The sequence below is a fragment of the Trachypithecus francoisi genome, unplaced genomic scaffold (genome assembly GCF_009764315.1).
Source record: "Trachypithecus francoisi isolate TF-2019V2 unplaced genomic scaffold, Tfra_2.0 Lachesis_group12, whole genome shotgun sequence".
Classification (NCBI taxonomy): Eukaryota; Metazoa; Chordata; class Mammalia; order Primates; family Cercopithecidae; genus Trachypithecus; species Trachypithecus francoisi.
This window is the reverse complement of record NW_022681457.1, coordinates 75,971,451-75,987,256: the sequence shown is the minus strand read 5'-3', so window position 1 is coordinate 75,987,256 and position 15,806 is coordinate 75,971,451. Positions and strand designations below refer to the sequence as shown.

At 36.6% G+C, this 15,806-nt stretch overlaps 1 protein-coding gene across 6 annotated transcripts in view; it reads right to left on the bottom strand.

Moving 5' to 3' along the window:
* SPATA6 (spermatogenesis associated 6) overlaps positions 1-15,806 on the bottom strand; it is a 192,427-nt gene that overhangs the window by 171,493 nt on the left and 5,128 nt on the right. For all 6 annotated transcript variants that reach the window (XM_033226459.1, XM_033226460.1, XM_033226457.1 and 3 more), the window contains exon 2: positions 246-383. In XM_033226459.1, the coding sequence (XP_033082350.1) occupies positions 246-383 (138 nt within the window). The remainder of the gene's footprint in view (positions 1-245; positions 384-15,806) is intronic.

Here is a 15,806-nt window from a genome sequence, read left to right as displayed (position 1 = left end):
TCTATGTTACATAAAGTCCACTAAATCCATTTTAGGAATAAGCCAATCAAAGAAAAAAAGGCAAGTGATTCAATGCATATTTAATGCAAATTTTCAAGCTTCCAGACTTAAGTTACAAATGTCCTTTTGAATTAAACCAAAGCACACAGTCACCAGTAATAATTTCTGTTATGGGCTTTTATTCAAAAATTGGAACCACTTTGATTTTTTTGTTTGCTAATACTTGATCTGATATTTGAACTCACCTTTTCAAACACCATTCTGGCATTGAAGACCAGTGGAAAAGTGGCTGGGACACATTGTGTCTTTTTGTATTGGCCAAACACACAGATGCTAAGATAGATGTCCTCTTTGTCTTTAAGCACGACTCCTGGGCAAGTTACCTGAAAGAAATTAGATAAAATGGATGTAACTGCTTTATAAATTCCCTGAACTATCCTACTAAAATAACTTATTGTCAAATATTACATAAAAACATTAGTCTGCTAACCTAATAAAAAATACTCACAAATAAAGAGAGAGAGAGGGACAGAGAGAGACTAGTGTTTACAGAGTTAAATGAAATGCTTTTATAACTTCCATCCCTCTGAGAAAACTACGATTTTCCATTTGGTTACTTGTGCCACATTTGAAGTTTATGTACTAGCTCTTGGGACACACACTAATAGTTTTAAACAGTCAGCCTGAGGCTCCCACTTTATGCTGAATGCTGACATAAAGTTATTCAGTATCATTTAATCACAAAGGATTAACACTCAGCAGAAATAAAACATTATATTAGAGAATAAAAAAAACCACCGATAAAAACCACAAATCTGACTTCTACCACCCAAAATCACAGTTCACAGATGCCTTCATCAAAAGCAATATGACAAAGTTTCAAAGCTAATAAATTGAAAGTTCCTAGCCAATAAAGTGCTTTTTACATATTAAATTGCACTTAACTATCCTCATTGTGATTGACAAAAAATATAGGCATAAAATGTGTGGTTATTAAATAACACATAGCACAGTCTCTCCAGTACCTACCATATTCTATTGCCAGTGATCAACTACACCCTTAGCAGAATATTAAAGGCTCTCTAAGATTTGAGTCCAGTATAATATTACCCAACACTCCCAACAACACATTCAAAGTACTTTTTTTTTTTGAGACGGAGTCTCGCTCTGTCGCCCGGGCTGGAGTGCAGTGGCCGGATCTCAGCTCACTGCATGCTCCGCCTCCCGGGTTTACGCCATTCTCCTGCCTCAGCCTCCCGAGTAGCTGGGACTACAGGCGCCCGCCACCTCGCCTGGCTCGTTTTTTTGTATTTTTTTAGTAGAGACGGGGTTTCACCGTGTTTGCCAGGATGGTCTCGATCTACTGACCTCGTGATCCGCCCGTCTCGGCCTCCCAAAGTGCTGGGATTACAGGCGTGAGCCACCGCACCCGGCCCCAAACTACATTTTTTATTGTTCTCTTTTCTTGACTCATGTTCTTTCATCATCTGTATAATGTAACATAATATAATATAATGTAAGGAGCAGTAACTCCTTACTACTCCATTCCATCTCCTCCTCATTTATTCCTACCACCTGCCAAGACATATATCAATGAATATCTCCTACACAAAACTTCTTTTGATTCACCATTATTCAATTCAACCTAATTCAAACATTTATTATGAACTTACTATATGCAAGTAAATAGGTCTTAAATTTCTGTAGCATTTTGTAATTTTGGTACAAATTATTGTGTACATGCATTTTAATTAAGTGGGTACATATCACCTCTTGATCATAAATTTCCTGAGGACAAAAATTTTCTTCTCATCATCATTGTATCCAAAGATACAGACTTTCAATATTAAGAAAAAGCATAGAGGTTATCTAGTCCAGCTTTGAGTTTTTTATATGTGAAACAAACAGAGCCCCAGGAAAGTTAAAGTGATCTACTAACTTAAGGTCACAAAGTAAATGAGTCATAAGATTAAATAAGTTAATATATTCAAAGTGCTTACAGCAGTGCTTGACAGAACATTCATTAATACTATCATAATTATTAGATTAAAAACCATATCATGTGCCATCTTACCACACTATTACATTGAATAAATGAACTTCACATCCTTTTGTATATAGTAATTATCTTGTCTGCTAGCTATTTGACTCCATCTCCCTGTTACCCTATGTTCCACTTTTGCTCTAATATATTCCCAATTGATCATTAAAATAAGGGTCCTTAGCAAATCTCATTCTGTCCACGAGGTTCATTTCTTGCTTTGCCTCATTAAAACTAAAACCATCTTAAGATTCCCTCTAAATCTGTGCTGTCCAAAATGGTAGGCACTAGCCAATTACGCCCAGAGATACAGGTAGTCTAACTTAAAATGGGCTGTAAGTGTAAAATACAAATGGATTTTTAAGACTCAGTAAAAAAAATCTGTAAAATATTTCATTAATAACTGTTATATTAATTGAATGTTGAAATGATATTTTGAATACATTGATTTAAATAAAATATATTATTACTTTTGACTACTTCTTCAACTTTTTTGGGTTTTTTTGAGAGAGTCTCACTCTGTTGCCCAGGCTGGAGTACAGTGGTGCGATCTTGGCTCACTGCAAACTCCACCTCCTGGGTTCACGCCATTCTCCTGCCTCAGCCTCCAGAGTAACTGGGACTACAGGTGCCCGCCACCACATCTGGCTAATTTTTTGTATTTTTAGTGGAGACAGGGTTTCACTGTGTTAGCCAGGATGGTCTCGATCTCCTAACCTTGTGATCTGCCTGCCTTGGCCTCCCAAAGTGCTGGGATTACAGGCGTAAGCCACCATACCTGGCCTACTACTTGAACCTTTTTAAATGTAGCTATTAGAAAATTTAACATTACATACTTGACTCAAATTTGAGGCTCTTACATTTTTTTCTGGACAGTACTGCTCTAATTATCCTCACTGGAAACTGCTGAGTCTCTATCCAATTTGTAACATATGCAAGAAGGCATTACTTGTTTTTTTCATCTACAAGTCTACAAATTCTGCTATCTCTTAAAAGAACACTCAGAAGCTCTCCAAAAAGAAAGCCAGAAAAGGGAAATTAAAGGAAATCAGACGGGACAAATAGAAAATACCTAGCAAGGTGGTTGACTTAAATCACCTTGACAAGCTATGACATAGACTTGGCAATTTAGAAGAGCATGCACATGTGCAAAGCTGTTCATGTGCCCAGAAATGACCTGAGAAAGCCATAACCCTTCATCTCTGGCTGACCTTGAGGCTTTGAGAAAGTTGGAAGTGAAGGCTAAGGCAGAGTTGTAAATGGCTGCCAGGGCACAGAAAGCATACCCCAGCACATACACAGAGAACCTTGACAATGGCTGAAAGACCTCTTGGTTCAAACATTTAAGGAAATAGAAGGCCAATCTTTAGGAGACCGTAAAGTTAACTGAGCAAAGCCGTCAGTGGCTACACATGACAAAGACTACAGATTTTTACAGAGTTAGTTCAGGAAATTAATTAAACAAAAAACAGTAATACCAGACAACAAACTCAGGAGAAAGGGAGGGAGCTCTGATTTACACAGTCCCACATAATTTAAAAAGTCCAATTTTAGGCCGGGCGCGGTGGCTCAAGCCTGTAATCCCAGCACTTTGGGAGGCCGAAACGGGCGGATCACGAGGTCAGGAGATCGAGACCATCCTGACTAACACGGCAAAACCCTGTCTCTACTAAAAATACAAAAAATTAGCCAGGCGAGGTGGCGGGCGCCTGTGGTCCCAGCTACTCAGGAGGCTGAGGCGGGAGAATGGCGTGAACCCGGGAGGCGGAGCTTGCAGTGAGCTGAGATCCGGCCACTGCACTCCAGCCTGGGCGACAGAGCAAGACTCTGTCTCAAAAAATAAAAAATAAAAATAAAAATAAAATAAATAAATAAAATAAAAAGTCCAATTTTCAACAAAAATTACAACATGCAAAGAAATAGGAAGCACAGCCCATACAAGGGGGAGGGGGAAGAAAAGAAAAAAGAGCAGTCAATAAAAACTGTCCCTGAGGAAGCCCAGAAGTTGGGCTTACTAAACAAAGATCTGAAATCTATTATAAATAAAACAAAGAACTAAAGGAAATCTTGCCTAATGATCTAAATGAAAGTATGGCAATGCTATCTCATCAAAAAGAAATATCAGCAAAAAGATAAAAATTTTTAACAGAACCAAATAAAAATTCTAGAGTTAAAAAAGTGCCAAAATTAAATTAAAAATTCACTAGAGAAGTTCAAGAGGAGATATGAGCTGTCAGAAAAAAGAATAAGGGAACTTGAAAATATGTCAATTAAGATTATCTAGTCTGATTAACAGAAGGAAAAATGAACAGAGTTTAAGACCTGTGGGATATCACCAAGCACAGTAAAATAAATATAATGGGAGCCTCAGAAAGGATATCACAAGAAATGATGTATGAAATCTTCTGATCTTTAAAGAAAACCAATCAAAAAATCAAATAAGCTAAAAGAAATCAAGGGAGGATAACTTGAGGCCAGGAGTTCAAGACCAGCCTGGGCAACATAGTGAGATCCTCACTCTACAGAAAAAAAAATTTTTAAGTTTTTAAAAGATCAAAGAAATCCAACCTGTGCACCTAATAAACTTTCAAAAGAAGAGAATCCATACAGGCATGGTGGCTCACGCCTGGAATCCCAGCACTTTGGGAGGCCCACATGGGCAGATCTCCTGAGGTCAGGAGTTCAAGACCAGCTTCGCCAACATGGTGAAACCCCATCTCTACTAAAAACACAAAAATTAGCTGGGCATGGTGGCACATTCCTGTAATCCCAGCTACTTAAAAGGCTGAGGCAGGAGAATCGCTTGAACCCAGGAGGCAGAGGTGGCAGTGAGATGAGACTGCACCACTGCACACCAGCCTGGGCAACAGAGCAAGACTCCATCTCAAAAAAAAAAAGAAAAAGAAACGAGGAGAATCCAATGAACTCTCAAGAAGAGAGAATCTTGAAAACAACAAGAGAGAAGTGATTCAGCAGGCAGCAATAATCTTCAGTAAGATTAATGGCTGATTTCTCATCAGAAACATGAAGCCAGTAGGAAGAGTGATAACTGACTCAAAGTGCTGACAGAAGAAAACTTTCAAACAATAATTCAATACCCACAAAAATTTTCTTTCAAAAAGGAAGTAAAACTAAGTGATTCCCAAATAAACAAAAACTTAGATAGCTCATCACTAGCAGAACTTCCCTATCAAAAATACTTACAGAGAATCTTTCAGGTTGAAATGAAAGGATACTAGACATAGGCTCATATCCACATTAAAAAAAGAGCACCAGTAAATGAAACTATATAGAGTAAATATAAAAACAGTATAAATGCATTTCTCTCTCATTTCTCTTATTTTATTTCAAAGACAATTACAGAAAGCAACAATTATAAAACTGTACTGGTTTTGTAATTGTTTATAAAATGTATAAACTTATATTTATAAAAATGTAATTTGTATGAGAATAATATAAAGGGAGGGAGAATAGAACAAAATAGAAGCAAAGGTTTTATGTAACAGTGAAAATAAGTTAGTATTAACCCATAATAGATTATAAATTAAGATGCTAATTGTAAACCCCAGACAAGCACTAAGAAAGTAACTTTCTTTAAAATACAGCTAAAAAAAAAAAAAAAAAAGAAAATGTAAGTGGTACACTAAAAATAAACAACACAAAAAAGCCATAATGGAGGAATAGACAAAATAGTCACAGAAAACAGATGACAAAATGATACAAGTAAATCTTATCTATGGTTACATTAAAGATAAATTGACTAAACAACCAAAAGTTAGATTGGCAGAATGGATTCAAAACTATGATCCAACTATTTTCTTGGCCATAAACAGAAATAAAGTACTATTACATGCTATAACATGGATGAACCTTAAAAGCATTATGTTAAGTGAAAAAAAGTGTTAAAAGCACAAGGCGAGGTGTAGCCAATCTTTTTTGCTGTCTTTTTTGCTGACTGTCAGTGGGCAGAGTATCCAGGACTTATTTTCCCAAGGGCAACCCTGCCTGCTCATTTCTGGTTGTCTACTCTAACAAACTGATTAATGGATAGGCAAAATATGGTATGTCCGTACAATGAAATATTATTCACCATAAAAAGAAATAAAGTACTGATACATGCTACAACAGGGTTGAACCTTAAAAGCATTATGCTAAGTAAAAAAAAGTAAGACACAAAAGGCCACATATTGTTTGATTCCATTTATAGAAATGTCCAGTATAAGCAAATCTACAGATACAGAAATTAGATCCAAGGGCTGGTGGGAGAGGAAGAATAGGGAATGACTACTAACAGATACAGGATTTCTTTATATGGTGATGAAAATGTTCTGAAGTTAGTAATGATTTTTGCACTTTGTGAATATACTAAAATTTACTAAATTGTACACTTTAAAAAGGAACATTTCAGTCGGGCATGGTGGCTCACACGCGTAATCCCAGCACTTTGGGAAGATGAGGCAGGCGGATCATGAGGTTCGGAGTTCAAGACCAGCCTGGCCAACATAGTGAAAACCCATCTCTACCGAAAATACAAAAAATTAACTGGGCATGGTGGCAGGCACCTGTAATCCTAGCTACTCAGGAGGCTGAGGCAGTAGAATTACTTGAACTCAGGAGGCGGTGGTCACAGTGAGCCAAGACTGCACCACTGCACACCAGCCTGGGTGACAGGCAAGACTCCATATCAAAAAAAAAAAGAACATTTCATGGCATGTGGATAATATTACAACTTCAAAAAGATAAAGACTATGGATAAAAGTAAAATGAGGGAAAAGATCTATCATCCAATTACTAATCATAAAAGCTGGGGTAGTTATGTTAATAAGACATAAAGTAGACTTCAGAAAGAGAAAAATCACCAAGGATAAAGTGGAACATTTCATATTGATTAAAAGTTTGATTTACTGAGAAGACATAAAATTAAATATAATAGCATCTAATTATACAGTATCAATATAAATAAAGCAAAGTTACACATTTGAATTTCAATACTTCCCTTTCAATAACTGACAAAAATAAGCAGTCAAGTAATCATTAAAGATATAGAAGATATAAGCAATATTTACTAATTTGACCAAAATGACATTTACAGAGTACTTCATCCAATAACAGAAGGATACACATATTTTTTTCCAAGGGCACATAAAAACATTCACCAAGATAGATGATACTGTGAGTTAAAAAACAAGTCTCAATCAACATAAAAGGACATAAATATTTTTTAAAAATCACACAGAGTATATTATCTAACCATTGAAATTAAACTAGAAATCAATAATGGGAAAATTTTTTTTTAAAAAAACTAAATATTTGGAAATTAAATAATAGGGTCCTAAACCACTCATAGGTCAAGGAAGAAATTATAAGACAAATTAGAAAAAACTTCCAGCTTAATAAAAATGAAAACACAACATATCAAAATTTGTGGGATGTAAGTACGTCATTTTTTTTTTAAGACATGGGGCCTTTCTCTCTTGCCCAGGCTGGAATGCAATGAATGGCGTGATCATAGCTCACTGCGGCATCAAACTCCTGGACTCCAGCAATCCTCTCACCTCAACCTCTCAAGTGGCTAAGACTACAAGCAGGTGCCACCATGCCTGCCTAATTTTTTTTTTTTTTTTAAGAGATGGAGTCTCACTATGTTGCCCAGACTGGTCTCAAACTCCTAAGCCCAAGTGATCCTCCCACCTCGGCCTCACGAAGCACTGGGATTACAGGCATGTGCCACTGCACCAGGCTTATTAAATCACTTCTAAAAGGTATATTATCGCATTAAATCTTCAAAATTCTTTTAATTCATTTTCTGTTTGGAAAAAAAGCATTTGACAAAATTTAAGCCTCATTCATAATAAATGTTCTCAGCAAACTCAGAAGGAAATTTCCTCAACTGAAAAAGAGTATCTATGCAAAAGCCTAAATCTGATATCAAACATACTTGACACTGAAAGACTGAATAATTGCCCCAATATCAGCAAAAAGTTAAGAATGTCCACTCTCAACACTTCTATACCACAATGCACTATAGGTTCCAGCCAGTGCAGAAGGACAAAAAAAAGATATTTGGAAATGAAAGAAAAGGCATACAGGTTGAAAAGGAAGAGGTAAAACAATGTATTTTCAAACATCATAGTTGTGACCTATTACAAAATATGCTACTAGAAAAAATAGTGAAATTTAGCAAAGTCACAAAATATAAAGGCAATATATAAAACTCCATTTTACTTCTATACACTAGAAATAAAATTTTTAAAAATACCATTTATAGTGGCATCAAAAAAACATGAACTTCTGGCCAGGCACAGTGGCTCATGCCTTTACGTAATCTCAGCACTTTGGGAAGCTGAGGTAAAAAGATCATTTGAGGCCACAAGTTCAAGACTAACCTGGGCAACATAGCAAGACCTCATCTCCACAAAATATGAAAATAAATAAAAATTTAAAAAATTAAAAATTTAAAACATGAGCTACTTAAGTATAAATTTAACAAAATAGGTATAAGACATGGATACCAAAAACTACAAACATCACTGAAAGAAACTAAAGACCTAAATAAATGGAAAAATATACTATTAATAGGTTCATGAACTCAATATTGTGAAGATCTCAACTCTCCCAAAGTTGATCTGCAATTTCAATGTCATCCCAAGCACTAAGAAAACCAATAAAATTGACGAGGAAATAAAATCACTTCAAATGAAAATTAATTAATTTGCACAATCAAAAAATAATTTTAAAAGCAGTATTTAGGATCCTTCATCTAGTAAAAGAAAAAAGACTAAAATATTGTGAAATTAATACTGGTAAAAATGAAAAATGGCAGATAGTCAAAAAGACTAAATGAGAATTTTGGAAAATTTAGTCAATTAAGGTAAAAATCCCAGTAGACAAGATAAATTTTAAATTATTAAGTACAAATTTAATATTGAAGAATTCTCTAAAAACAAGAAGTTTTTTTAATGTTAAAAAAAAGCATTTAGGAGCCAGAGAGGCTATTCTGGTTCAAGGGCTGCCTGAAAAATTTGAAGAAAAATAAGGCCGGGCGCGGTGGCTCAAGCCTGTAATCCCAGCACTTTGGGAGGCCGAGACGGGCGGATCACAAGGTCAGGAGATCGAGACCATCCTGGCTAACACAGTGAAACCCCGTCTCTACTAAAAATACAAAAAACTAGCCGGGCAAGGTGGCGGGCGCCTGTAGTCCCAGCTACTTGGGAGGCTGAGGCAGGAGAATGGCGGGAACCCGGGAGGTGGAGCTTGCAGTGAGCTGAGATCCGGCCACTGCACTCCAGCCTGGGCAACAGAGCAAGACTCCGCCTCAAAAAAAAAAAAAAAAAAAAAGAAAGAAAAATAAATAAAGCTCTTAAGAAACATTGAGAATAAAAGTTCCAATACATATCTAATAGTACTGCCAGAAGGTAACACAGGAGAGAACAGCAGAATACTCAAAAATATGATAGCTAAGAATTTTCCAGAACTAAAGAAAACCTTAAATTAAATTCTCAAGTGGAAAGCATACACCCAGTGCAAAAGAGAATAAACAAATAAATCCACAGCTCTGTACATCACAGTGTACTGAAATACATCAAGGATAAAGTGAAAATACATAATCATAGTGACGATTTTAATATCTCTCCATTACAAACAGGTAGATTATACAGACAAAACATTTAATATGGAATTGAATTTCAGAATAAGTAAGATTGATGTGATAATGACAGATAGAGCTGTACATCCAACAAATGAGATTATATATTAAGTAAGTAGAGAGCATTCACAACAACTGGATAAGTATCAGGACACAAAGGAAATAACAAAAATAATATCATAGAGACCTTGTTCACTGGCTATGATGGTTAATTTTATGTATCTACTTCGCCGGGTTAAGGGATACACAAGTAGCTGGTAAACATTATTTCTTGGTGTGTCTGTGAGGATTATTCCTAAGAGGTTAGTATTTGAATTAGCACACTGAGGAAAAAAGACCATCCTCACCAATGTGGGCAGGTATTACACCATCTGTAAAGAGCAAGGATAGAACAAAAGGGCAGATTAAGGGCAAATGTGCTCTATCTCCTTGAGCTCAGACATCCATCTTTTCCTGCCCTTGGATAACAGAACTGCAGATTCTCAACCCTTCAGACTCCAAGACTTACATCTGGTTCTCAGGTCTTTGTACTCAGATTGAATTACATCACCAAGCTTCTCTGGTTCTGCAGTTTGCAGACAGCTTGCAGGCAGCATATCATGGGACTACAAAGCCGTCATAATCAAGTGAGCCAATCCCCATAATAAATTCCCTATTAAATAACTATATAGTATATCCTATTGGTTCTGTTTTTCTGGAAAACCCTAATACATGACCCCAATGCAATTAATTAAAATACCACAATAAAGGACAATATATATGTATATGTGTGGGTATGTATATGTATATGTAGGGGGGAGAGTAGGAGTACAGGAGAGTGTTACACACACATAAATCTTATGCATCTTGGAATTAAAACAAATCCTAGATAATTCATAAGCTAAAGTAGAAATCATAATACAAATTATAAAATATTTAGAGCCAAATGATTTTAAAACATTATCAATACCTTTGAGATGCCAGTTAAATAGCAACTGGAAGCAAATCAAGTGCCTTAAAGGCAGACACTACAATGAGAAAAAATATTGCAAATTGCAGAGGCGTGGTAAATACAAAATTCAGGATACCGATTAGCCAAAAAGAAGAAGGAAAAAGGGATTATACTCGGCAGAGATTTACAGGACACTTCACTCGGATGGGTACATAGGTTTTCATTAAATGTTACTCTGTAACTTCCCATATGTCTGAAATATTTCAAAATAAATGTTTTAAAAATAAGTGAAAAAAAGTATTTGACTCATAAAGCTAAAATATCTCTACAAATACAAATAAAAGATCCTAAATAAAAAATTAGCCAATCAAATCCAGCAAAATAGAGTAAAAAATGTACATCCTGACTTAAAAGAATTTATCACAGGAATGGGAATAGTTCAACATCAAAAAGTATCATTTTTTTTTTTTTTTTTTTTTTTTTTGAGACGGAGTCTCACTGTGTCGCCCAGGCTGGAGTGCGGTGGCGCGATCTCGGCTCACTGCAAGCTCCGCCTCCCGGGTTCCAGCCATTCTCCCGCCTCAGCCTCCCCAGTAGCTGGGACTACAGGCGCCCGCCACCTCGCCCGGCTAGTTTTTTGTATTTTTAGTAGAGACGGGGTTTCACCGTGTTAGCCAGGATGGTCTCGATCTCCTGACCTCGTGATCCGCCCGCCTCGGCCTCCCAAAGTGCTGGGATTACAGGCTTGAGCCACCGCGCCCGGCCAAAAAGTATCATTTTTTGTTTTTTACAGACTGTGGAAGCAATATTATATAATAATTTCACTAGACTGAAAAAAAAATCCAAAATAACTCAACATTTGGGATTTTTAAAAATTAGAATAGAAGGCAACTTTATTAACTCAATAAATGAAAACCCTACAGCCAATATTCTATTAGGTTGAACCACATTTGAAATGGCTGATTTTTTTTATGTCAAAAATAGTGGGCCGGGCGCGGTGGCTCAAGCCTGTAATCCCAGCACTTTGGGAGGCCGAGACGGGCGGATCACGAGGTCAGGAGATCGAGACCATCCTGGCTAACACGGTGAAACCCCGTCTCTACTAAAAAATACAAAAAACTAGCCGGGCGACATGGCGGGCGCCTGTAGTCCCAGCTGCTTGGGAGGCTGAGGCAGGAGAATGGCGTAAACCCAGGAGGCGGAGCTTGCAGTGAGCTGAGACCCGGCCACTGCACTCCAGCCTGGGCGGCAGAGCGAGACTCCGTCTCAAAAAAAAAAAAAAAAAAAAAAAAAAAATAGTGGCCCATTATCAGCAATTTCATAGGATTTGATCTAATACTGGTGAAACTTCAGAAACATAATTTAAAATCAGAAAAAAAGATAAAGATACCTACTTTGTTATCCCTAACATTAAACACTATACTAGGAATTCTAGCCATCAACATAAAGACAAGGCAAAAAAAAAAAAAAAAAGACAGAAAAAGGATGGTACTATGGAAGTCAAAACTGTCTATTTTCAAGCAACATGATTTTCCACATAAAAAATACAAGTAACTATTGAAATAATATGTTATTTCATGTTACTTAATGTTGCATTCAAAATTAAAATAAAAAATGTGCAAGCAACAAAGATATATACAAGAATGCCCCTAGGAGCACAATTTGTAATATCCCCAAACTAGAAACAACAAGAATGTCCATCAACAATAGAATGAATAAATAGTGGTATACTCATTTAAGAAGGGAAAAAAGGGCTATTGCCTCAAAAACTACAAGGATAAACTCTCACAAATTAGTTAGACATAAAAGAGTTCATACCATACAAAATAGATTATAGATAGATATAGCTAGATTTCAAAACTTCAAATTATATTGTGATAGAAGTCAAGATGTGGTTACCTTTGGGAAAGGAACAGGGGTAGGTGAAGTGGCTGGGAGGGAGACAGCCCAATGGAGCGATCTGGGGTTCTGATAATATTCTAAGTATTGGTGATTACACATTTATGATTTGTATACTTTATGAATATATGATATAGTTCCATAAAAACTTAATTTTAAAAATCAGTAACACAATAAATATATACAAGTTTGTCAAGTAAAATAATCATTTTATCTTAGCAAACTGTCACAAGAACAGAAAACCAAACACCGCATGTTCTCACTCATAGGTGGGAACTGAACAATGACATCACTTGGACTCGGGAAGGGGAACATCATACATCGGGGCCTATCATGGGGAGGGGGGAGGGGGAAGGGATTGCACTGGGAGTTATTCCTGATATAAATGATGAATTGGCCGGGCGCGGTGGCTCAAGCCTGTAATCCCAGCACTTTGGGAGGCCGAGACGGGCGGATCACGAGGTCAGGAGATCGAGACCATCCTGGCTAATACGGTGAAACCCCGTTTCTACTAAAAAAAATACAAAAAACTAGCCGGGCGACGAGGCGGGCGCCTGTAGTCCCAGCTACTCGGGAGGCTGAGACAGGAGAATGGCGTGAACCCGGGAGGCGGAGCTTGCAGTGAGCTGAGAGCCGGCCACTGCACTCCAGCCTGGGCGGCAGAGCAAGACTCCGTCTCAAAAAAAAAAAAAAAAATAAATAAATAATAAATGATGAATTGATGGGTGCTGACAAGTTGATGGGTGCAGCACACCAACATGGCACAAGTATACATATGTAACAAACCTGCACGTTATGCACATGTACCCTAGAACTTAAAGTATAATAAAAAATAAAAATAAAAATAAAGAAAACTTATTAAAAAATCAATAGCATTCTTTGTTTACCAGACACAAAAAAATTAGAAAATGAAAAACATGCAGTACTAAAAAAAGCAAAAACGAAGTAAAATATAAACTTCAACTAGACGATCTTTGAAAATTCTATTACATAAAACCAATAGAGGTTTAGTATCCAAAATACATTTAACAAGAAGAAGAAAACAAAAGACTACACTTTTAAAGGACAAAGGATATTGGTAGTCACAGAAAAGGAAACCTCTAGGATCCGAGATTGGAGTTAAGCAGCCACAATCCAAGGAATGCCTTGAACCATCAAAAACTGGAAGAGGCAAGGAAAGATTCTCTCCCAGAGCTTTTGAAAGGAGCACTGTTCTGCTGACACTTTTATTTTGTACTCTGGCCTCCAGAAATGTGAGGGAATAAATTTCTGTTGTTTTAAGCAACCACATTTGTGATAATTTGTTATGACAGTTCTAGAAAACTAACCGGATACCCTGAGACTCAATAGTTCCATTTCTAGATCTACTCCCTAGAGCACTGGGTCACCATTCTATAAGACCCAAAATCATCCTTTTACACAAAATATTTTCAACTTACCTATACATATAACTAAACAATAAACCAATATCCTAATTCAAGTTAATACTTTATAAGAAAATACATATTTCTAACATGTAAATGCTTGGGCAAGACTAAACTGGAAGATATATTTGCACCTATACACATAATCTATGTGAAATGGGCAGTTTCAAATGTGGGATGATAAGTGTCCCATACTAGCAACTCGAACACCACAAGCAGCATTGCCATTGGTACCATGATTTTCCAAAAAAAGTAAACTCTTAGCAGAGTATCAAACCAAAGTATACTCTTTCCTCAATTTACATGGCAATTGCATTACTGTAAAATGCGTTTTAAAAACCTTTTAAAAAGACTTGGCCGGGCGCGGTGGCTCAAGCCTGTAATCCCAGCACTTTGGGAGGCCGAGACGGGCGGATCATGAGGTCAGCAGATCGAGACCATCCTGGCTAATACGGTGAAACCCCGTCTCTACTAAAAAAAAATACAAAAAACTAGCCGGGCGTCGAGGGGGGCGCCTGTAGTCCCAGCTACTCGGGAGGCTGAGGCAGGAGAATGGCGTAAAACCCGGGAGGCGGAGCTTGCAGTGAGCTGAGATCCGGCCACTGCACTCCAGCCTGGGCGGCAGAGCAAGACTCCGTCTCAGAAAAAAAAAAAAAAAAAAAAAGACTTTGTGTTTATAAATAAAAGATAATTATCAATTGCTATTACATTATTAATCTCTAGTAATTATAAACAAGTTTTTCATCTACATATTCAATGTGACATTCAAGTTATGCAGGATACCGAACAATTAATATCACAGGACTCCCCAACCACTGTGACAAACAAAAGTAATCCAGTCAATTTCTAAAATGCTCCCTAGGGCACACAATACACCCCTGAGAACCACAGACACAATGATACTAGGAAATATGTGCAAATATATTCATTGAAACATTGTTTTGAATAATAAAAAGCATTAACTACTAGTATTTAATAAAAAGTCCATTGAGAGGAACAAAAATTACATCACTGTTAATATAAACATATACCGTTTTATAATGACGAAGGAAATGAACTAGATCTGCAAGAATCAACACTGAAAAATCTCCAAAACAGTGAATCAGAAAAAGCAGGCTGCAGAAGGATACATAAAAGTAAGAGACTATTTGTGCAAAATTTAAAAACAAAACTACAGCATAGGTTATACACAGACATACACAAATACTTAATAATAAGTACAAAAATCTGAACAAATAGACTACACTACAACTTCAGGATATTAGTTATCTTAAGGAAGGTAGTGAGGAAAACACGGTCAGGAAGAGGTAAAAGGTACAGAGGAGGCCTCAACTACATGCAACATTATCTTTCTTAAAAACAAAACTGCAGCAAACATGTAAAATGTATCATTTGTTAAATGAGGGGTGGGGTATCAAAGGATTCAGTATATTTTTTTCTACTAATTTGAACTATTTTATAGTTAAAATTTTTTAAAGTCTATATTCTAGCAAAATCTACTACCAACTATGGCTTAACTGTGACTGAGACACTACTCCACAGGAATCTGGATAAGGATCACAAAGATAAATGTTCAGGTGAGTAGTGATTGAAAGAACCCACATCTGTCTGCCACAATGCTCTCATTAGTTTGAGCTAGGTAATGAGATGAAGTGAGAATTACATGCAATCCCAAATTGACACTATTACTTTACCTCCAATATCTTCCTTCTATTTTCCCAAATAAGCTCATATAAATTGAAATATTCAATATAAAAAGAGATGAAGCAGCAATAATACTTCTTCCCATCAAAGATAACATGTTTTAAAGATTTAAAGTGTAAGTGATGGAAAATATAATTCTTTTGATGCTCTTTAAAAACAAGT